At 35.5% G+C, this 24,647-nt stretch overlaps 2 protein-coding genes across 3 annotated transcripts; one reads left to right on the top strand and one right to left on the bottom strand.

The window, feature by feature from the left end:
- Window positions 1-541: 541 nt before the first annotated feature.
- On the top strand, window positions 542-2,871 carry LOC121733563 (protein farnesyltransferase/geranylgeranyltransferase type-1 subunit alpha). Its single transcript, XM_042123851.1, has 5 exons — window positions 542-888; window positions 1,139-1,262; window positions 1,434-1,524; window positions 1,789-1,928; window positions 2,347-2,871. Exons 1-5 carry the CDS (start codon window positions 759-761, stop codon window positions 2,837-2,839), a joined length of 978 nt encoding a protein of 325 aa, XP_041979785.1. The 5' UTR covers window positions 542-758; the 3' UTR covers window positions 2,840-2,871.
- A 3,162-nt stretch (window positions 2,872-6,033) lies between these two features.
- Window positions 6,034-8,411, bottom strand: LOC121733562 (asparagine synthetase [glutamine-hydrolyzing]). Of its 2 annotated transcripts, none has more exons than XM_042123848.1 (2): window positions 8,272-8,411; window positions 6,034-7,794 (listed from the first exon to the last, which is right to left on the bottom strand). In XM_042123848.1, the coding sequence occupies exon 2, from the start codon at window positions 7,785-7,787 to the stop codon at window positions 6,099-6,101; it is 1,689 nt and encodes a 562-aa protein (XP_041979782.1). In that variant the 5' UTR covers window positions 7,788-7,794; window positions 8,272-8,411; the 3' UTR covers window positions 6,034-6,098. The 2 variants fall into 2 exon arrangements, with proteins under 2 accessions (XP_041979782.1, XP_041979784.1); XM_042123850.1 differs by having other exon boundaries at window positions 6,034-7,796; window positions 8,275-8,411.
- Window positions 8,412-24,647: the final 16,236 nt, after the last annotated feature.

Here is a 24,647-nt window from a genome sequence, read left to right as displayed (position 1 = left end):
TATGTGAGTAACATACGGTTTTACTCGATCGAGCAATCACGTCAAGCAAAACCCGCGGCATGGACTTTCGTCCACACATTCAGCATTACTCTATCGAGTAAGCTCGCCGTTCAGTATTCACCGAACCCTTCGAGCCAAAATATTTCTGTTCAACGAAATATAATCTACACGCTTGAGTAAAGCTCGAGCGACGGCAGCTCGCGTCGAGTAAGTTCGAAGGAAACATCAAGTCGGCTCGATGCGAGCCTTCGAGCTGTTAGTTTTGCGGTCCACACTGTGGTTTTTGCTCGATTTGGAGTAAAATTATCGAGTAAAACCGTTTGTGAGTACTTAGCATTAAAGATGAATAACATTATGTTGTGTGCCTGTGCATTGTCCATATAAAAAAACTACCTGTCAAATTAAACATGACGTTGATACTTGACATTTGACAACTGATAATTTGTTAAATCCAAAGGAGATACTGGCAACTCACAAAGGAGCCATAAATAAAAAAGAAGAAGAAGAAGTGCCGTACTAGAATTTATTTTTATCTTACGTTTATTTATTTAGAGAGATAATAATTTAAATAAAATTCTAGTAGTAAATACTTAGTATACTTAGTTTACACAAGCATTAAATTTATGTTTTGTATCCTTAGACAAACATAACAATAATTCTAAATACACCGTTTTTCTCACAACTAACCTTCTGGTTTTTGATAGGTAAGGGAGGTATTTAAAGGCTCTGAGTTAGTAAACCAGTTTCAGTGAACCAAAATGTCGGACGGTGAAAGCAGTTACACGGAGTGGACTTTCTATAGAGATAGGCCAGAATGGTCAGATGTGACCCCGGTTCCGGAGGATGATGGACCTACACCGGTTGTAGTTATTGCACATTCTGAAAAATGTAAGTATCTGCACCAAATGTTCGATAATTTGAAAATAATATACTTAGACAGCAAATAAGTCAGGGTAAAAAATAAAACTTTAGGTCAAGGCATTCTTATATTTACATTGGCTTATTTAAAGATAATATTATTTTTAATATTTTGTTTGTTTGTGATTCAGTATGTAAAATTAATCTGATTTGATTATTATTATTTTGATAAAAATGTTAAGGAAATCTAATTTTAATATGATTATTTGTATTCTTCCAGTTGAAGATGTTTACGACTATTTTAGAGCCGTCCTTCAAAATAATGAGATGTCAGAGAGAGCTTTGCATTTAACTAAAGATGCTGTGGAGCTAAATTCTGCTAATTATACTGTTTGGCAATACAGGTAATTACTCAGGCTGTGGCCATATTAATATAATTTCACTTTGAAAAACCACAATGCCTTTTTGTAAATATTATTAAATGTTTGTTTTAAAAATTTTGCAAATATTCAATAGTAACAAATTCATACTTAACAAGTGTCAGTTAGTTCTTAAAATGTTTTATTTTATTTCAGAAGAGATCTGTTAAAAGCTTTGGGAACTGATTTAAGATCTGAACTAGAATATGTCGAGTCTGTAATTAAACAATCACCCAAGAACTATCAAGTAAGTGTAATAAAATAGTATGATCTGACTTGTACCCAGAATAAACATGAACCCTTCGATCGCGGATTCTTGGAAATCTATTGTTTTTGCGGTAATGGTGGGTATGGTTAATTACATAATAAGTAATAATAAGATTTTATCAGTCAGTTCTGACTGATAGGTATAAAAGTAGTATAACACAGTTAATAATAATGAATATTTTTAGTTTTTACTTATATTCTGCTGATGCAATCTGTAGTATAATTAAAAAATTTAATTGTTTAGGTTTGGCATCACAGAAGAGTCTTAGTGGAATGGCTCAAGGATCCATCGCAGGAACTTGATTTGACTGGTGATGCTCTCATTCAAGATCCAAAAAATTATCATGCGTGGCAACACAGGCAGTGGGTCATCAAGGAGTTTGGGTAAGAATTTTTTAAGTTACCAGAAAATAAAGTAACCTATTATTGTTATGGCTGTAGTTCTGTTATTCTGTAGTACTTACATAATGGCTTGTATAGTTTCTAAGATCCTACAATCTAAGGTAGGGAAGAACAGCAACATGCGGTTTTTAGCAGCAAAATATCCATACTAATATTATAAATGCGAAAGTGTGTCTAGATATCTGTCTGTTACCTCTTCACGCCCAAACTGCTGAACTAATTTTGCTGAAATTTAGTATGGGGATTGGAGATACAATCCTGAGAAAACGGACATAGGATACTTTTTTATCCCAGAAAATTTTACGGCTCCTGCGCGATGAACGAATTTTCGCAACGGAGTTGCGGGATTCATCTAGTAAGCAATAAAATAAACCATGTATAATATTAAAATCTGTTGCAGGCTTTATGATAAGGAAATGGAGTTTGTTAATAACTTGATAGATGAAGATGTGAGAAACAACTCAGCCTGGAATCAAAGGTACTTTGTAATGAACAATCACCACGGATGGTCGGACATGAATGTGCAAAAGGAAATTTGCTATGCCATGGAGAAGATCAAGTTTGTAAAAAATAATGAGAGTGCTTGGAACTATCTGAGAGGAGTTATGCTTCATGATAAGAGAGGATTATGCGGGAATTCAGTTGTTGTGTCGTTCTGTGAGGAACTTTACGATAACAAATGTCGTTCCATTTATTTACTAGCATTCCTTATCGACATTTGCGAAGAGGCCATGAGGAAAGGCGAAACCAATTCCTATTACAACGCCGATAGAGCGCTAGAATTGTGCCAGGCGTTAGCAACAAAGTACGACAAAATAAGGTCTAAATATTGGAACTATGTTGGCGATAACATTAAGTCGAAAAAGAATACAAATACCGAGCTCTTAAATTAAATTATGCAAATTTTAAGATATTTATGAATAAAAACATTGTTCTTGTACTACCGTCTTCTAAATTAATACTGGCTTAGGCTGGTTTTACAGTGACGCGTACCGTCCGCGCGGGTGATAAGCGCGGCTCGCAACCATGCGGATGACCCGCTCGAAACTATAAAACGAGTTGAGTGCCACACGGTTTGCCACCTCGTACAGTCGCAATGAGAACAGCGCGGCCGTAACACCGTCCGCGCGGTTTATTTTACTATGTAACGACTAAGGCTGGTTTTACAGTGACACCTAACGCCCGCGCGGGTGGTAAGCACGGCTCGCAAGCAATGCGGATGACCCGCTCGAAACGAGTTGAGTGCCACGCGGTTTGCCACCTCGTACAGTCGCAATGAGAACAGTGCGGCCGAAACCGTCCGCGTGGTTTATTTTACTATGTAACGTGTAACGACTAAGGCTGGTTTTACAGTGACGCATAATATTGATGGTGTAATAGGCCGAATCGCAGTATCACAGACCACAGTACACTTGTGAATCGCGTGATACTAGAATCATGATAATATTGATTTAAGGGGGATATTAGATTATCATATATATTGGATCCGAGATCATTGAGTCAATGATATTGCATAATGTAAAATAGACATATGATTCATTTCTTCCTTGATCATAGATTTTTGACATTTGCTGAGAGATTGGATCCAATCATTGACTTCTGTTTCCTTATTCATTGGATCCAATACGGTCATAGAAATAGGTGTTGCCAGTTATTTAATATAAAAAAGAGTTTTTAATTTCTTTTTCGTTATTTTGTTTCAAATAATGTAATGTAATTATTTTTCTAATTATATACTTGGATAATCTTGCTGAAATAACAAAAAACAAGCCATATTAAAAATGACGATGTCTTTTGACAAATCGAATTCTCTGAGATCTAGTAACCCTAACGTCAATACCTGTCAGCGTTAGCGCTCTCTATTGGCTATTGAAACCACATATGACGTAAAATAGGATCAATGAAATATGATTAAGTAATATGCAGATATGATCAAATGATCATATATATTGGATCCTATATATGATCATAGAAATGATCATAATATATAAATGATAATGTAATACCCCCCTAATACCTGCCATTGAGAAAAGCGCGGCGGAAACCCGGTCCTAGCGGGCCATCCGCGCGGTTTATTTTACTATGTAACGATCTATTGGCACTCAAAGCTCGTTGACCGTGACGCTTACAGGTACCAACCGCGCTGGCAGACGCGTCTTTAAAAAACCATACTAATCTATACTTGATTGGTAATTTGAATCTAAAGCTCGATTACTATTATAGGCACCTAAAGCGTCACATTAGTATTTAAATCTTAAATCAAGAAACATTTTAAAAAGATTGAATAAAAACACTTGTTCAAATTAACATACCAGTTCAATGCCGATTGGTTTTGGTGTTGTGTTTAAATTATAAATTATTGTTTATTTATTAAACGACGCGTTCCGGATTCACATACTTAACTTTATAAATAGGAAATAACATAGTTTGACACAAATTACAGTGGTATCATAATAATTGCTACTCTAAACTTAAAACTTTTAATAGGAAGCAAACTGCAACGCTGTACTCTGCGCTAGAACTCCGTGGATTTATTATAATTATACAAGCTTATACAAGTTATGTTATCACTCATCAGCCCAAATTCCTCTGAGCTCGCACGCGGAATAGAGTTAGAAGGAATAAGTTGTTAGAGGAGAGGTATTACTTGTAGGTACTTGGGTTCTTGCTAATTAGCTCTTCTGCCTTTTAAAAGTTTTTATTTTATTTTACTAATTGGTAATGCTGCGCTCCGGCGCGGGCGCCCCTATATTGTCTTGGCGTCTGTGTGCGCCGCACACTTCGTTCATAAGGGCGGTGTTAAGGTGTAAATATTATATCAGGAATGTAAAACTACTTGTTTTACATTCCTGGCACATACTTTTAGAAGATATTTTATGTACGATCTATCAAACGGAAAATGTGTATAGAGGAATTATATACAGGGCGGCGCGGCCCTCCGCCCTGTATATGTATAATTCCTCTATGCTGCTCTATGCTGATAGAGATGGCGGCACCTTTTTATGGATGGCGTCTATGATATTAAGTATATTATAAAAGATTACGTATTATCATGTCCAAATCATTATCAAAGAACAAAATTATACAGAATATTCAGAAAGACAAAATTTTATTGCAAAATAAAAATATTAATATACCTACTTACTTACATATTGTGTTTATTTTACTAGTAACTGTAACTAGAATTTTTAATAGCTAGTTGCTAGGATATAAAAATGATTTAATTACTTATATACAGTGTGTAACAAAAATAAGTGATAATACTTTAGGGTGTGTACGTGTTCCTTGTAGAGAGTTCACTGTTAAAGTAGCAGCTCTGAAAGACGAAATGGCCCGAGCGTCACGAGTTTCCCCATACAAAAGTGAAAAAAAAATTTGGTCTTTCAGCGCTGCTACTTTCACAGTGAACTCTCTACAAGGAACACGTATACACCCTAAAGTATTATCACTTATTTTTGTTACACCCTGTATAACAAAATTAAGTTATAATTTAAGTTTAGGATAAGATAAAAATACTTATAAAAAGATCAAAATAATTTGGTTTGTTTGTTTCAGATCAAAAATATTTAAATAAGTAAGTATTGAAAAATAAAAATAATAAGTACACATGTTTAAACTTAACTGTAAAATTTTATAGCTAGGCTATTAAACATAACATAATTTTAGTGGCAATTAGAATATCACATAAAGCAGTGACAAATAAAGTGGCCTTTAAAAGACGTAATATAAATAACAAAATTAACGGGTACCTACTTAAGCTAAGACAAAATATTAAGATTTTTTTGTTTCAGATCAAAAATAGTAATATAAAAACTTGTAAAACATTCTTCAACTTTCAACTTGTAAAACTTCTTGGCTAAGAATAGGTTATTATCGCCTGACGTTGTTGGAAATCTATAAGTACTAATATTATAAATGCGATCTCTTAATAATTTAAAAAATATTAATGAAGTACTTACTTAATTTACATAATATTGTGCCGGTTTTTATAATTATAATTTTAAAATTTTCATGCTGGTCCAAAACTGATTTATAAATGAAATGATAATTTAAACAAATTTTAATATTAATTAATGAATACCTAATTTTTTGTATAATAATCTCAAGGTTAAATAAGAGTTATGGACCATTTTTCAAAATGATTTAAAAATATTATATTTTGTATTCTTGAATATAGTTCAATTTTTCTTTTGCAGCATAGTGTTTAATAAATCTTGCAGATGGATCTGACACTTGGACCCATTTTGGCATCCAATAGTATGGCGTGAAATTATATTGTCCAGGAAAAGACTTTTCAAACACATGGCGATAGTACTTTGATTCCACGGTGGTTGGTTGTGTTCCAGGGTACTCCTCATCATGTTTGGAGAATCTTTCTCTGATGATCTCGTCGATTGTAGTAAATAGCGACTTTTTCACTGACGCCACACCATCACTGAATGCTTCTTTGTGTCTCCATAATATAGAGTCTGGTAGTAGCCCGCTGTTTGCGAAACTTTGCCTTAATAAGTGTTTTTCCACACCATTTTGGGGGGTTTTTAATTTTGCGTCTACATTGAGGTAGTGGTTGGTGAATTGAATGTCCAAGAAAGGCACTCGAGGTTCTAAGCTCTGGGCACTGGTTGTTCTGTCAGCTCTCAGTCCATCATACAAATATATGTCTGAGAGCAAGCGTATACTCTCCTCGTGTCCTGCAGCTTCAGATGGAGCATCTCTGAAGTAAATGTAGCCCTGAGCTAACTCATCTGCCCCTTCTCCACTGAATATTACAGTTGTATCAGTCTTTTCCTTTATGTACTTAGAGAGGAGGTACATGGGCAAACTTGCTCTTATTGTTGTGATATCAAACGATTCCAAATGATAGATTACATCGTCTAAGGCAGCCTTAACATCATTTTCGTCAAATTTAATCTCGTGATGTTCTGTTCCGAGATGGTCGGCGACTATTCTAGCTGCAGCCAAATCTGGAGAGTCTCCCATACCAATAGCAAAGGTTTGTATCTTGTAAGAAATTTGCTGTTGCTTAGCCAATTTAACAACTAAGGCAGTCACTAATGATGAGTCTAATCCGCCACTCAAAAGACAACCAATTCTTCTATCAGACATCAATCTCTTTTTGCAGGCTGCTTCCAGCAAATAGGCAGTTTTTTGGTACACATCTAGATCTTTTAATTCATCTTCAGACACAAAGGGTTTGAAACTGGGTGGGTATCCTGGTTTGAAGTATTGTTCTGTTCGGTTAAGTTTTACCTTACCACTTTCTAGAATATCCCATACTTCAATATGGCCAGGTGGAAATTGGGCCAGGGTGGCATTCGGGCCCAACTTCGGTTTTACACCCACCAGGCCTTTAGCTTCAGAACAAATCCCCAGAACACCATTTTCTGCATCTTGAAGCTTAAACAGGGGCCTCACTCCATAGGGATCCCTAGCGAGATATATTTTTTTAGCTTCCCCGTCAACCAAGCAGAAAGCAAACACTCCATCTAGTTTTTTTACCGCTTCAGCTATGCTAAAGTGTTTGTAACAGTGAATAACGGCTTCTACGTCACATCTGGTTTCATAACAGAAGTTATATTGTTCACGTAAGCGCTTACAGTTGTATATTTCACCGTTACAGATAAGTGTTACCCGAGGATACTGGTGTATTTTCATCGGCTGCATACCATGTAAAGTATCAACGATTGTCAGCCTGTGGAATCCCAAAGTTGCCATTGGTTCTCTGGCATCTCTCTCAATTCTCCAGGCATCTGGTCCTCGGTGTTTAATTTTGAAGAAACAATCAAAACATGCAGTATTTGCATCTCCATTGATGCCGAAAAGTGCCCAAATACCACACATGGTTCACCTGGAAATATATATATTTTTATTATGAATATAGGTGAATACTATATTATGCCTTTTTTACTTTTTTACACTTTCAAACTTAAGACTAAGTTGTAACAATGTAAGTTATAAAATTCTATCAGTGAATACTACTAAAATATTAATGATGAAAGATGTTGCACTGATTTTTAAAGTATAAAATCCGATGATAAAATCGTTAGAAAATTAATTAACCTTAAAAATTAATTTAATAAGTAAGTAAGTACTTAGTTAAGAATTTTTAAATTACTTTGGTACACTAAAATTAAACAATGATTGTACGAGCTTTAATTAAAAAAGTATAAGTAAGTATAAAATTTTAATGTCTAAAATTTTTAGGTTGTGGTTCAAAGACTCACATTTTATTAAATTTAAAACGATATGAGTAGGTATTTGAAATACGTAAACATATTTTTATTTCAAATAAATATACATATTATAGGTAAAACACTCAACTCACCTTATTGTTTTATCAAATGCAAGTGCAAGGTACCTAAACGATAAATCTTGAATTTAAATGAATACGAAAATTATATTTTCGGCTATTTATATTTCGTTTAAATTTCGAACAAAATTTTATTGGTGGATTCGCCGCGCCGCCTTTTCTGATAATTGACAGTTGTCAAATGTTGTCACACTAAAGTTGCTAGTGTTGTATCTTAATTTATCGATAAATCTTCACATTATTTTCTGAACAATAATAATAATTCATCATTGTTGGCTATTGTTCTCTGTTTTAAAATTAAATTATTTAATTTACTAGCTAAAAGCCGAGCTTTGTGAGAGCTCGCGTCGACACTCATTAACTGACTGATGGTAAGTCCCACAACATTTACATTTTGTGGTACTTACACTTTACAGAAAAACTATCACGCCTATTGATTTGTGCTTTATCATAGTAATTTTTATTTACGTGTTAATAATTAAGTATGCTATCAATTATCATCAGTCAGTAAAGATTTTTTTTATGTAGATGTGTTACCACTTATGGGATTTACCATGTCTCGCTTCGCTCGCCCTGCTAAAAACTTAAAACAAACATTAAACAAATACGAAATGGAGTCGAGCCTCAAGATTGGAGCCAGTCTTCCGACTGCCACGCTTGGTTTTTTGTGTTTCACAAAGTTTAATACGGTATGATTTATTAATAAACGTTATTTTAATTAAATTATTAAAAAGTATTATTCTATTAATTATAATGATCAAGCCATTCTCTCTAATTAACGACCTTAACGTTTTTTTTTTACTTTACTTCGACACTTCCACAGAATATAATATATTAGTAGACACTACACCATTCACAGGTTTTTTGTTTTTTATTATCAACGAATAAGTTGTCAGAATAATCAGCGGGGCTAAAATGGTCGCTTTGAAGTATCATGATATGAATCATAATATGATTCATTTTTCTAAAATCGCAAAATGCAACTCTGCTTGCAATTCATTTCTGTATTTTTGTACTGATTTGACATTTGTCAGTTTGACAGTTTTGAGAATTCATTTGCTGAATTGATTGAGAGGAATTGCTAAATGTGACCATTTTAGCCCCGCTGGGCGAGCAAAACGAGTCCTAGTATATCTCCCAATCTGTATATTTTGTGGTTACGGAACAACTATCACGCCAATTGATTTGTGCTTTAACGTAGTAATTTTTATTTATGTGTTATCATCAGTCAGGCAAGGTTTTTTATATGTACATTATGTAGATAAATGTGTTATCAATTATCATCAGTCAGTCAAGGTGTGATGACGCGAGCCCTCACAAAGCTCGGCTTTTAGTTAGTAATAATAATATTACGAGTATGATGATTGATGGTGTTTATAATTTTATGCGTGGGAGAGCCATGCTTCGGCACGAATGGGCCGGCTCGACCGGATAAATACCACGTTCTCACAGAAAACCGGCGTGAAACAGCGCTTGCGCTGTGTTTAGCCGACTGAGTGAGTTTACCGGAGGCCCAATCCCCTAACCCCTACCCTATTCCCTTCCCTACCCTCAACTATTCCCTTCCCTTCCCTTCCCTACCCTCCTCTATTACCCTATTCCCTCTTAAAAGGCCGGCAACGCACTTGCAGCTCTACTGGTGCTGCGAGTGTCCATGGGCGACGGAAGTTGCTTTCCATCAGGTGGCCCGTTTGCTCGTTTGCCCCCTTATTTCATTAAAAAAAAAATACTTAAACTATAGAATAACGAAAAATAATATAGTCCACGAACAACACTATTCATACAAGTTCTCGTAAAATAGCTGTTTAAACAACTTCATATAATGTATAAAGCAGCAGCCGGCGTTTCTATTGTAATGTTTTTAACGTATTGCATCATCGTAGTTACAGACATAAAAGAAAGAGAAAATGATTAGAGGTTATCTAGACACGCGGTAGCGTGTCAAGCCAAGTTCCAGCATAACAGAACTGGCGAGCAGCACCGTGTGTAATGTTATGTGCTAGGGTTAGAAGGATTTAGAGAGAAAGACATGCTGACTCTCTTGAAGACTTTATTCACTAGCAATAGGTCTAACACAAAGCACTGGGTCCAAAACCATAGCTGGGCACCGTTAATCAAATAGTTAACTTCGTTAATCATTAATCCGTTAAAAAAAATGTTACCTTCGTTAAACGTTAAAGCGTTACATTTCGGACGAATTAACGCAAGTTAAAGTTAATCGTTAATCCGTTAATATGTAATATGGCCTTGTTGTAACTTATATCATTGCGTTAGTGTACATACAAAACCTGTTGGTTTAAGGTTTTGAAAGTTAAAATGTTAGGGACAAAACAAAATACTTCTATAATTATTATAATATTCTACCTAACTAAACTATACTGTACTCTTCTTTATCAACATGCAAATGATTTATAATAACAACTAGCTGTTGCCCGCGACTTCGTCCGCGTGGACTTCAGTTTATAGCGCGCGGTGTCAATAAAATTGGTGTCAAAAGCTTTTTAAAACCCTGGTACCCCTTCAATCAAAATACCTAAAACAGCCGTGTAGTGTGCACATAATATGTTTTTTTTTTTAATTAAACTTTTTTATACCTTTTAAAGCTTATTTAGCTTTACACAACTTAGCTGCATAATGCATTACACAACTTTAGCTTTGCCCAATAGCCAATACCCATAGGCCATTAAACTATTTAGGGCGGATTCGACCAAACTGGAGTAAAATTTTACTCGAGTATAACTGTCTCCTAATCTAAGAGTAAGCTGGTTTTGCGTTTTTCCAACTTCTAATCCAAGAATGAGGTAACGGGAGTAAATAATTAAACGGGCTATTTTGGTGGAGTAAATATTAAACTGAGAATAGTTGCTGAGAACTGAGAATAACAGGGTTCACCTGTCACGGTCGGTGTCATTGTGAACTATAATTGACATTTTATTTCATACTCTTTGAGTAACTTGGTAAAATGCAAACGATAATACCCTAGAGTAAATTAAAGGAGTAAAATTATTCTCATGATAGTTATACTCGTGTAACTTCAAGTTTGGTCGAATCGGGCCTTAGTATTTATTATTGGTAGACAGTTGTTTCTGATTTCTATGTTGGTACGTGAGTTATTTAATAACATGTATAACAATCGAAAGAATCGAAAATATTAACTCAACATGGTACTACCTCTTATAGGAATACATATGAGCAAGCGATAGCGCGATCTAGGCGACTCTTGGCGCCATCTATTCCAGTTTTTGGAACTAACTTAATTTGAACAAATTTACGCATAAACACCCCCTTACAACCCCTTTTTCCAGTAAGAAGTAGCCTATGTCCTTTCTCAGGCTTTAGACTATCTGTGTACAACATTTCATTACAATCGGTTGAGTAGTTTTGGTGCTGTTGTTTTTGAATTTGATATCTAATCTAAGTTGGTAGGTGAGTTCTTAGTTAAAGACGTGTAAAACAATCGAAAGAATCGAAAAGCCTAGTTTGACATGGTACCACCTCTTATAGAAATACGCATGAGCAAGCAATAGCGCGATCTAGGGGACTCTTGGTGCCATCTATTTTAAGTTTTTGGAACTAACTTAATTTGACCAAATTTACGCATTTTCACCCCCTTACAACCCCCTTTTCCAGTTAAAAGTAGCCTATGTCCTTTCTCAGGCTTTAGACTATCTGTGTACAACATTTCATTACAATCGGTTCAGTAGTTTTGGCGTGAAAGCGAGACAGACAGACAGACAGAGATACTTTCGCATTTATAATATTAGTATAGATAATATTCTAACGTATTAAAAACTATAAACAAAAACATACTAACTAATAAGTATGATTAGTTCTATGTTACAATAAAGTAAAAATTAAAACGCCATCTGTTGAATCGTATTAGAACTAAAATGTTCATATTAGAAATTGCATCGATATATTTCTGAATTTTTTATAATATTATACATAAAATATGTTTAAGATTTTTGAAATTTTATTTTAATACACATCCAAGACCCAGGAACATTGAAAACTTTTTGTTCCGCCTGCGGGACTCGAACCCAGGACCCCGGGATGAGCGCTGGCCACGCGCAATGCGAATTCATTTTCATCGATATTTTCATGGAAATAAGATATTTTCCCACATCAAAATGTAGCCTATGTCCTTTCTCAGACTCTAGAATAACTGTGTACAAAATTTCATTGCAATCGGTTCAGTAGTTTTGGCGTGAAAGCAAGACAGACAGACAGACAGACAGACAGACAGAGATACTTTCGCATTTATAATATTATATATGGATATATGGATATATGGATAGTATTGATTAGAAATGCAGTAGGAGTTCTATAAGATAAGATAGATTGATTATTATTATACCAAGTGATTAAATTATTAAACATAATATTCTAACGTATTAAAAACTATAAACAAAAACATACTAACTAATAAGTATGATTAGTTCTATGTTACAATAAAGTAAAAAATAAAGCGCCATCTGTTGAATCGTATTAGAACTAAAATGTTCGTATTAGAAATTGCATCGATATATTTCTGGATTTTTTATAATATTATACATAAAATATGTTTAAGATTTTTGAAATTTTATTTTAATACACATCCAAGACCCAGGAAAATTGAAAACTTTTTGTTCCGCCTGCGGGACTCGAACCCAGGACCCCCGGGATGAGCGCTGGCCACGCGCAATGCGAATTCATTTTCATCGATATTTTCATGGAAATAAGATATTTTCCCACATCAAAATGTAGCCTATGTCCTTTCTCAGACTCTAGAATAACTGTGTACAAAATTTCATTGCAATCGGTTCAGTAGTTTTGGCGTGAAAGCAAGACAGACAGACAGACAGACAGACAGACAGAGATACTTTCGCATTTATAATATTAGTATGGATAAACAAATTACTCTCTCTATAAGCACCGGTGCTGAGTAATGAAATGATAAAACGAAACAAATCTCTTCTCACTCACACGCGCCTGAAAATGTATCTAGTATTGTTTTTGTTTCACTCACTACTGCCGTGCCGCGGCGCCGCGGTGCCCTGCGATGAATAGGCATTGGATTAACGATTAACGGACTTATGCATATTAACGGAAGTTAACGTGTCCGTTAATATTTTTAAAATGTAACTTAAAAGTTAATCCGTTAATCAAAATGTTAACTTCGTTAATTAACGATTAACGGATTAACGAGTTAATGCCCAGCTATGTCCAAAACACTAAGCACTATCACTGTCCTAGGTCGTAGCCTAGGTATATGCCATTAATTATTGCGATAATTCTACATATAACATGTTATAGCATTATCGCAATAATTAATGGATTTTCTCGTTAGTGTCGCCCCAGCGTTAGGGATAATTCTTATAGTTTCCTATTACATCAGATGGATATCCATACCTAATACCTACTACGTCAGTATTCCACACTGGTTTACCCACGGGCCACCAGGCTCGATCTTGCTCTTGCTGAAAGACCAAAAGTGACGCTCGGGCCCAATGCCCATACAAAAGTGAAAAAAAATTTTCGTCTTTCAGAGCTGCTACTGTCACAGTGAACTCTCTACAAGGAACACGTACACACCCTAAAGTATTATTACTTATTTTTGTTTATTATTACTTATTATTGATATTATTACTGTATATAAGTAATAGGTGCCATTTTGTTCGATAACTTTTTGCCATATTGTTTGTAGGGATAATATTAATCGCTAAAATAATATTATTAATCGCTCTTGTGGAGGCCGGGGGTCATGTAAAAATACTAGCAAATACAAAAACTTCGATATAGAAATAGCAACAGCAAGCAAAATATGTATTTGCTATGCACTGCGCTGTTTTTTTGGGCTTCAACCTCGACTGTAGTCATAATTTAGTGCTGCTGCGCTAACTTTCATAGTTATTTTACCTGAAGCTTTCTTCCTTCATGCCCAGTGCGTAAGGACTATTCTTGTACAGACCAAAATATCTTCTGAAATGGCAATGCAGCAGTTTTAATGGAATTGTTAATGTTAGTCAGTTAGGGTTGTTTGTCTTTTGTTTCTATGTTTTATTTGTAAGTTTAAGTAGAACGTTTACTTCGATTACAATATTTTGTACCTAACGGAGAAACTAAACTAGTCCAGTAAACTATTTTTGGTTTAACTGAGTTCTCAGTTAGAATCAACCGGCATCGGGCATTCAAAGATAATATAATATAATTAGATTATGTTACTGTAAAAGCTCGAACTGCAGAAAATTCTAAGATTTTCTAGTAAAACTTGAGATCTACCAACTCCTAATGGTGAATGTCCAAAAAGGTTTGCCAAAAAGGGGCGGCCCTGGATCATGTTGACGTCCGCGTTTCTACTAAGTATCTTATCTATACTGTACTCGGCGAAACATGGCGGTAGCGGTCATTGACTCCCTGTCAAAAACTTGTCATTTTCTATACAAAGCCGCGATTGACAACATCTGACACTTCATTGTCAATCGCGGTTTATATAGAAAATGACAAGTTTTTGACAGGGAGTCAATAACCGCTACCGCCATGTTTCACCGAGTACAGTATAGTACTTTCATAGAAAACTTATAAAAGGTTCATACCTTTTATAAGTTTTCTATGAAAGTACTTCTACATCTTCTGTGACAGATTTATTAAGTACATCTTTCACAGAATTATTACATCATAAATCGATTTGCCGAAGACCCTCGAAAATCAATTTTAAAATAGACAATGTTACCCTGGTTAAAGAAATTATTATATGTATAATTTTTAGAGATGTGCCGACTAGTCGCCGACTAGTCGGCCATTTTTGTAGTCGGCGAATAGTCGACTAATCGGCTTCTTACTTTTTTGCTATTATTGAAATTACATTAAAAAAAACGTCCACGAGATCAGTGTAGTAAGCGACTCCAGATTTACAATTTAGGTTGTTCAGCATTGTAGTTCGTTCCTCTTGCCAAAGACCACACTCCCAAAGAACATTATGGGTGGATTCTTCAAACATACTTCCTTCGGTCGAGCACTCGCACATAGGTGATGCAACCAATTCAAATCCGTAAAGTTTGACTTTAAAATTTCCATGACCGGTCAGGAATTGAGATACGCATTACGCTGTGATCAATATCTATCCAATGTTTGTACTTCCGTTTGGCCATTCACGAATATTAGGGAAAAAGTTGTAAAGATGTCTCCCTTTAGTGGATTTGGCCCATGGCATCTGCCATTCGGAGATTAGACTACGTAGGTACCGAATCCTCTAAAGGTTCAAACAATCTTGTGATTTTCATTTTATCGCGAGCGTCTAAAAATTAGGGATTCGTAATATTTCTGTTATGATAGTACATTGTCGCACGACGCTGTAGGTATCTCAAGGTCAACGGGTAAAACTCCGGCTAAAACAGGTAAATCTTAGGTGTTTGTGGTCCTATAAGCTTTACATAAGAAAATGAGCGCAAGACGTTGGCTTTGTAGCAGCTTTCGACGAGCCGCGCCGATAGTAATTGCTCTATCGGCCCACACGGGGGCTCCGTAGCAAATACTGCCGAGGTACGTCGCGGTGTAAATTGATTAACGGCCATTCCCAATATTGGATCTATCTCTGGTTTTGCCCTACTAGAGATAGGAATAGGTCACAATTGACATAAAATATATGTCTCTAATGTCTAATGTGAGCTATTCCTATCTCTAGTAGGGCAAAACCAGAGATAGATCAAATATTGGGAACGGCCGTTAATAGTTTTAAATGATTGTCAAAGTAGATATTCTAGTGAACGAGTAAAAATTACGTTTGGCTTTCTCACCGGTTTGGATTTCAGATTTCCGTTTCTTATCAATAGTTAACTAAGTTTTGTTGATTACAGAACCCTATAACGGAACCCTATCGAGTAAATTTTTTGTATATTATTGAAAGATTAATAACCATACCTATAATTTAAGAGTAACATTGTCCTACAAATAGAACAGTCCATAATTTTGGGCCATCAAGTCAAAAAAAAGTATGATATCCTTTCTATCTCTGTAAGGGTCAATTTATATTAGCGCAGAGTCGAAGCGCATCTTAACTCCAAAGTGTTAACGCAATTTATTAATTCTGAGAATTTAATAAGGCACGCGCTTCCGCGCGAATTCGGGCGCATACGCCCGATCAACGCTGATTGGCCTCACAGAAGTAATGTATGCGTTCTGGTCTGGAGTTAAGGTTGAATTTTCTGTATTCAGTTTTTGAGAATTCGCTTCGACTCTGCGCTATTATAAATTGACCCTTAGCTACCACTTTCGAGATTTTTCGCAAATAAAAATGTAGTTCGTCTTATCAAAATGAAGCTACTCACTCTCACAAGAAATTTGGTTGATAGTAATAAAAAAAAATTGTTCTAGGGCTCCCGTACTATAGTATAATATTTTATGAGTACTTATAAAAAAAAATGTACTTAACGTTTTCTACATATTTTACACCTTAAGGATAATACATAGTTTTATCCTTATTATGCTGTAATATTTTATGAGCTTAATGTATAGGGAATATCTCATAATATACGGCGAACGAGCGCAGACTTACAATGTTAGCGGTGCGCGTAATATCTAGCCTCACGTGATTAGCATAACAATTAATAGCTATAGCCTATAGCACGGATTCTGCTAGGGCGTTAGATGGCTGACTGGAAAGCGTTATCATGCCTAAAGAGAAAATTATATTAAGAATTAATCGCGCGATTTGTGAATAAATTAGTACAGTTTACCAATTTAACTAGGAGTAAATTGATATTAATATTTTATTTTTTATTTTAATATTTTTTTTTTTTGCGGGTAGGCGAGGCAATAACATCTTAAGTTGACTCGGGATTTTAATATTAAATTAAAAATACTTACAGTTCTTAAATCACTCTATGTTTAATATTTTATAAACTTTGAACCCCTCTCTTGCTCGCCACATAATTAACACTGCACAACTTAAGCACTTACATCACCTTCCACAATATCACTAAGAAAATGGATATGTCATGTATAACATCTTTAATAAGCATGCCCCTCTCAAGAGAGTCAAAATTAAACACGCACCAGCACCTTGGCTGTCGTCTGATATCAGAACTATGATGGCCAAGCGTAATCGAGCTTGGTATCGTTATAGAAAACGACCGTCTGACGAAAACTTAGCAAAGTACAAGTATCTCCGGAATCTCTGCAGTCGTCTGTGTAGAGATGCCAAAAGACGCCACATACATTCATCCATAGATCAAACCAACCCTTCCCAACTTTGGAAATTTCTTTCTACACTCGGAGTAGGAAAGACTTCATCATATTTAGACAACACCTTAGACCTAAATTCTCTTAATTCTCACTTCTCTCGGCCTCCTGTAGTCATAGATCGGGTTACTAAAGAGCGCACCGTATCCCATCTCTCTTCCTCTCCTCTCCCTCCATGCACTGCGTTCTCATTTACACCTGTTACTGAGGACGATGTTATTAAACATATGGCAGCTATTAAATCTACTGCTGTAGGTAATGATGATCTCAGCTCCCGTATGTTTTCCCTTTCCCTTCCCGAACTCTTGCCAGTTCTCACTCACATATTTAATTACTCCCTGGCAACGAGCTGCTTTCCTTCGGCATGGAAACGTGCCGACGTCATTCCCTTGCCCAAAACCCCTAATCCCTCTTCCTTATCCCATTACAGACCCATCTCCATATTACCTTACCTTTCCAAAGTACTTGAACATATTGTGCATAAACAGCTTTCCCATTTTTTATCATCCAACCATTTGCTTTCCCCTTTCCAATCCGGCTTCCGTCCTGGTCACAGTACTGTGACAGCACTGCTTAAAGTTACTGATGACCTACGCCTTGCTTTAGAAAATAAATGTATCTCCATACTAGTGTTACTTGACTTTAGCAATGCGTTTAATTCTGTTGACTTCGACATCCTTCTTTCAGTCCTTCGCTCCCTTAACCTCTCCTCTTCCGTGATAAACTGGCTAGATTCATATCTCCGGGCACGATCACAGCGAGTCCGCTTTGGTGAGGCTGTCTCTGACTGGTCCGATCTTGATGCAGGAGTGCCTCAAGGTGGCGTTCTCTCTCCTCTCCTTTTTTCAATATTTATAAATAATATCACTCTAATAATAACATCTTACTTCCATCTCTACGCGGACGACTTGCAGATTTATCGTCATTCTCACATTCTGGATATTGACTCTACGGTTGGCGACATCAACTCAGATCTCGAACGCATAGCAGATTGGGCTAAGTCATTCGGCTTGTTAGTCAATCCTGGCAAATCACAAGCAATAATTATTGGCAGCAGGTATATGACACAACGGCTTAGTAACGTGCCTAGTGTCATTTACAATGGTACCATAATTAATTACACAGATTCGGCCAAAAACCTAGGTATAATTCTAGACTGTAACCTATCGTGGATTCATCAGGTCACTGAAGTGAGCAGGAAAGTGCATTACTCACTGCACACGTTGAGGTGCCTCCAAAACTTTTTACCCATACAGACCAAAATTTTCCTTGTCCAAGCACTCATATTTCCCATCCTCGACTACGCCGATTCCTGCTACCTAGACGTCACTGAAGAGCAGTTAACGAGGTTGGAGCGCTTACAGAACCTCTGTATCCGTTTCATATTTGGTCTGAGAAAGTATGATCATATCTCGGCCTACCGCTCCAAACTCAAGTGGCTTCCTATTCGTCTCCGTCGCAACTCCCATATCCTTTCCATGCTTTACAACATCCTTTATAATCCTCTCTCTCCTCTATACCTCCTTGACCGCTTCAACTTCTCTCGCGCTCCCGATATCCCATGCAGGTCCAACGTCCGGTCAAACCTCTCCCTCCCCTCCCATCGTTCCAATTTCTACTCCTATTCCTTTACTGTTCATGCTGTCAGATTGTGGAACTCGCTTCCTCACACAGTCCGTGACAGTCCCACCATTGCTGTCTTTAAACGTCGATTGAAAGAGCACTACCTTGAATCTCTATCCATTTAAGTACCATTATTATATGTACATATAGTACTTATTTATTATAGTCATATTATTATATCTTATAAATATAGCATTTTGTATTATATTGATATTTATTATTTATTTGTTTTGTCATTTTCATATATATTATCTTTTGTCGTTTTAGTATTATAGTACCTAAGTATTAGTTTTACTTTTAACGAGCATATATTATTATTGTAAATTTATTGTAATCATATTCGTGCACGTCCTATCTGCTGTTTTAATCCTATCTCTCTCCGTAGGGCTGCTGGAAGAGATTTCTTTTAGAAATAAGCAGATCCTTTGTGTCGTCTTTCTGTGTAAACTGTTATATTGTTATATTTCCTGTGCACAATAAATTATAAATAAAAATAAAATAAATAAAAAAATAAAATACTGACAGTAAGTCTCGCGCCAAGCTTTTACTATCATGCAAATTGTACTTATAATATCTATATTGAGGTTATAAGTTTCCTTAAAATGTTTAACTCAATAGTTAAACATTTTAAGGAGAAATTTATTTTCTTCATTTTAGAATGTTTTTAAATAAAAGCTTTTTTTCAAAAAGTTTTTTGTTTATAATTTATTATTTGTTTTTTAGTTATTCTCATTCTAGATTTCTTAGTCTGTTTGATTATACATAGTTTGTTTTGTTTCAAGAATTTGTTAAATTCTGATTAGATTAAGTCAAAGAAATCGTACTTACCTACAAACCTTCAAGAAAAGAGCGTATACCCTCTTAAAAGGCCGGCAACGCACCTGCAGCTCTTCTGATGTTGCGAGTGTCCATGGGCGACGGTAGTTGCTTACCATCAGGTGACCCGTTTGCTCGTTTGCCCCCTTATTTAATAAAAAAAAAAAAAAAAACTTGATTTTGATCGGTGAAAAACCGAATCGTTTCGTTCCGTTTATTTCTGCGTGAATATAAAATTAAATGTCACATAACAAAAGTCACCGAATTTAACCAGGCATGACGCGACACGACACAACACGACACGACACGACACGACACGACACGACACGACACGGCACGGCACAGCACGGCACAGCACGGCACAGCACGGCACAGCACGGCACAGCACGGCACAGCACGGCACAGCACGGCACGGCACGGCACGGCACGTCATTGCATTCGTTTCCAAGTTACTCTCAAGGAGCCCTTTCATTTGATACCCATATTGCAGAAGTGCATTAACAATAACTATTCCCGTGTCTTGGATGAGCCGCCATATTGGATGTAGAGTGACATTACATTGGTTTTCATGTTACTCTCAATGAGCTTTTTCATTTGATACCCATATTGCAGTAGTGCATTAAAAATAACTATTCCCCTATCTTGGATGCGCCGCCATATTGGATGTAGCATGACATTACATTAGATTTCGAGTTACTCTCAAAAAGCCCTTTCATTTAATATCCATATTGTAGGACTGCATAGAAAATAACTATTTCGCCACCTTGGATGGTCGGCCATATTGGATTTAGAGTAATATCACATACCATATCGTACATTGTCATCCAAACTAAACGTGTGTGCAAAATTTCAGCTCAATCGGTTAAGTATATCTACTTCAAAATTTGGCAGGAAGGTTAAATTGCACCCTGTATATTCCGTGATTACAATAGTGAAGATAAAGTTTTAAAAAATCATAATATGACACTGAAAATGCTCGCCGCGCCGCTGCCATTCCGGCGTGGCCCTAAGTGTAAAAAAGTATAAACAGACTGAGTACTGACTACTGACAGACACACTAGTATTGTATAGTAATATGCAAGAAGTTTACATAGGGTGTAAACTTCTTGGTAATATGATATTGAATGTACTGTCACTTCTTGGTGGAAATTCATCTTCAATTAAATAATTATACACTTTCCTTGCACTTATTCCACTTTATTTTAATATATTTATTACAAAATTGTTAAATACACGACCGGTTTCGAAAAAATCATCATCAGGTGTACTGCAGGTAATTTTAAATTTTTAAAAAAATTTTTGTAAACAAAATTGGGTTGTCAGCATCGCAAATTTTTTCTACCATTCAGTAAAATTTTTATACCATAAACAATATTTTCTACAAAAAATCACAAATTAAATTTTAAATGTATACCTATAACATTGATAAACTAAAAACAATAATTACATTAAAAATATCAGCAAATCAATTAAATGTCATATAATCATAATTAATATAAAAAAATCACAAATTAAATTTTAAATGTCATATAACCATAATTAATAATACAATAATAATAACAATTCATAAAAATACGTCAATCTTTAAATAAGTCAATAATGTCACAAAATAATAAATTTATAAAAAACATGTCAAAGTAATGCCAATGTCAGTTTATAAAATCTCTAATAACTAAATTAATTAATGTCAAATGTAAAATAATGTCCTAAAATACATTTTAAATGTCCTGTAATAGTACCGAATTTGAGAGGCATGTCTGATCATTTAAAAGGTTCCCATATTTCTTGTGTTTGTTTATTTCCAGTGCTTCTAATGCATCCATCTTCCTGCTTTTCGGCAATACATGTAGATATTCGATGTTTTTATCGGGATCGAAGTGATGTCCATTGGTATTTAAGTGTTCGGCAAATGTGGATCTATCCGTTTTCTTCTTCCATGCTGTTAGATGTTCTTTGATTCTTGTTTTAAATTTTCTACCTGCAAATTTTAAATTTTCTAAGTGCAAGGAAAGTGTATAATTATTTAATTGTATAGTAATGGCAAAAATTATACATAGGGTAAATGACTAGTAGATTGGACAGTACTAGTCATTGGAAAAAGCACAAAACACCATATTTATTAATGTTGCTTTAAAAACTGACTGTTTTTCTTTAAAAACAGGCGTTCTTTTACTTTAAAAACAGGAAATTTTTAAAGCAACATTAATAAATATTGTGTTTTTGTGCTTTTTCCAGTGACTGGTACTGTCCAATCTACTAGTCATTTACCTTACATAATATTATTTTGAGTTTTGACCGTCTTTTCAGTCTGTATCTGTAATCACGATTGCGTTCATGATGTTTCAAGTTTAGCGGTAAGGTAACAAAACAAAATCATTTTAAAGTTTTTCCGCAAAATGGTGAAGCTATCGTTATATAAAAATTATGAAAGATATCCCTAAGAAATATGACCTCATCTTATTTGGAAGCGGGCTAAAGAAAGTGACTGAAAAAAAGTGATGTGAGAACTGAGAACAAATAACACCCCTCTTTTTTGTCGGGGGTTAAAAATTCAGTGCCTTCTGAGAACGATTAGGCAAATTGTCTGCTCATAATGTCCCTCGTGTTTGTCGAGTTCTATCAAGTAATTTCAATGGCTCTATTAGCTCACGATATAATAAATATCTTAATCATGATTTTCCTTATTACCAACATTGCATTGCAATTTGCAACTATATTATGGTAATAACTAGTAATAAGCGAATATATGATGAACACGCAACTGAGAAAATAACTTGTTAGGGTTCCGTACCCAAAGGGTAAAAACGGGATCCTATTACTAAGACTTCCCTGTCTGTCCGTCTGTCTGTCTCCAGGCTCTATCTCAAAAACCGCTATAGACAGACTTCTGAAATTTTCACAGATTGTGTATTTCTGTTGCTGCTACAACAACAAATATCTATTCTGTGCAAATACTGAAAACAAAATACAAACGTGATTTTTTTGGCCATTTGGGCATCAAGAATGGTAATAATTGGTAGGCTCTTGATTTTTTTCCAAAATCCTCAGATATAATATGTGTACCTATTTAATAATAAATAATAATATTAAAATAAATATTAAAGGGGGGCTCATATACAAAAACATAACTTTTGGCCTATTTTTGCTCTATAACCCCTTCGTGCGCGAATCCGACTCGCACTTGGTCGATTATTTTAATATAATTATCTATATTTTATGCTACTTATTTCTTTAGCTAAGTATATGTAAAAAATTCGGCGTCTACCAGCGTTGCCAGACGTCCCAATTTTGGCGGGACGTCCCGACTTTTTCATCAAAATTAAATGTCCCGCGCGGGACAGTCTCTGTCCCGCTTTTCGAGGAAAGCCCGAACGTACGTGCAGCGTGCTGAGAAAGAAAGGAGCGTAAGTAAGATAGAGTGTGGGTGGTAGGGGGGTGGATTTTCTTTGGCTACTTTAGCTGTCTATTGTCACGTAAACGTTATTTAACGCAAATAAAATGATAAAAATTAAAAAAAAACTTTCGATTTTATACCTTTTTTTACTTTGTCCCGCTTTTGACTGGAGAATCCCGCTTTTTCACTCAAAAAGTTCCAAAGTCCCGACTTGGCACAAAAAAAAGTCTACACATATTAAGATACACGTTACAGTACTTACAGTATGCTTACAGACGTAAATCATAGCTACATTATCAAAAATCTTCAAAGCTTTATGTACAAGAGACGAATTGCGGGTAGGGGTATCGAAAAAGATATTACAAATTTGAAATAACAAAAGGTTGCTCGTATCTATTATATAATGTTCTGCAATCTGCAGACTGCAACAGTAATAGATAAATAATAATACATAATATATTACTAGGCATGATTCCGTGGTCTAGTAGTTAAGAGCTTGGCTCATGAGTCATGACTAGTCAATAGTCATGGGTTCCATTCCCGCATTGGGAATATTTTTGTTTTCAAGTTTGGTTATGTAAGACAATGTAGGCTGATTGCCTGATTGTCTGAAATGAAAGATGATCCATGTTAAAAGTCGGATTAACAAAGTGATGGAAGAGAGTGGTGCGAGTCCCACATATCCGCGTCAGGATTCCTAATTTCCTATCCCCCGCGGAATGCGTAAATGCATTTCACGGCGTTAAAAAAAAGGAGATGTTACTGCGTACACACTATAGAGTATAGACTTATAGACTCTATAGTCTATGTGTAGCTGACCGATTTCAATGAACACCAGCGACCGCTACTAAAACTTTGATTTCAGCTTCGCGCCGATACCGTATACTAGTTATACTACTTGTAAAGTTTAAGGTTTAAAATATTATCAATTATTAGGTACAAGTTGATGCCCACAACTCCGTTGCGCAGAATATCTGTTATACGCTGGAGCCGTACATTCTAACTAGATGAAAAGTATCCTATGTACTTTCTCCTCTCTCGAGACTCAGTATTCTTCAGATAAAATAAGTTCAGCAATTTAAGCGTGAAGACGTAACAGACAGACAGACATACTTTAATATTTATAATATTAGAATGATTGTATCATAAATAGTAATAAAAGAAGCAAGAAAATCGGGGATTTCTAAATTTCGGCGATTCATAAAATCCTTTATCGTACAAACAGTCACTGAAAATAATAAATGTAGGTACTTACCGCGGAACTTGATAGGTGCTTAGAATACAAATGTGATGGGATTTCGCTACGGCCAGTAGTAAAGTTGGGTTAAACCAAAACTTA

The sequence above is a fragment of the Aricia agestis genome, chromosome 14, assembly GCF_905147365.1.
Source record: "Aricia agestis chromosome 14, ilAriAges1.1, whole genome shotgun sequence".
In the NCBI taxonomy this organism is placed as follows: Eukaryota; Metazoa; Arthropoda; class Insecta; order Lepidoptera; family Lycaenidae; genus Aricia; species Aricia agestis.
This window is presented reverse-complemented; position numbering and strand designations above follow the sequence as displayed.

Coding starts and splice junctions, on each gene's coding strand:
- LOC121733563 (XM_042123851.1), top strand. CDS start 759: ATGTCGGACGGTGAAAGCAGTTACACGGAGTGGACTTTCTATAGAGAT. Junction 1,525..1,788: donor AATCACCCAAGAACTATCAA/GTAAGTGTAATA, acceptor TTAATTGTTTAG/GTTTGGCATCACAGAAGAGT. Junction 1,929..2,346: donor TGGGTCATCAAGGAGTTTGG/GTAAGAATTTTT, acceptor AATCTGTTGCAG/GCTTTATGATAAGGAAATGG.
- LOC121733562 (XM_042123848.1), bottom strand. CDS start 7,787: ATGTGTGGTATTTGGGCACTTTTCGGCATCAATGGAGATGCAAATACT.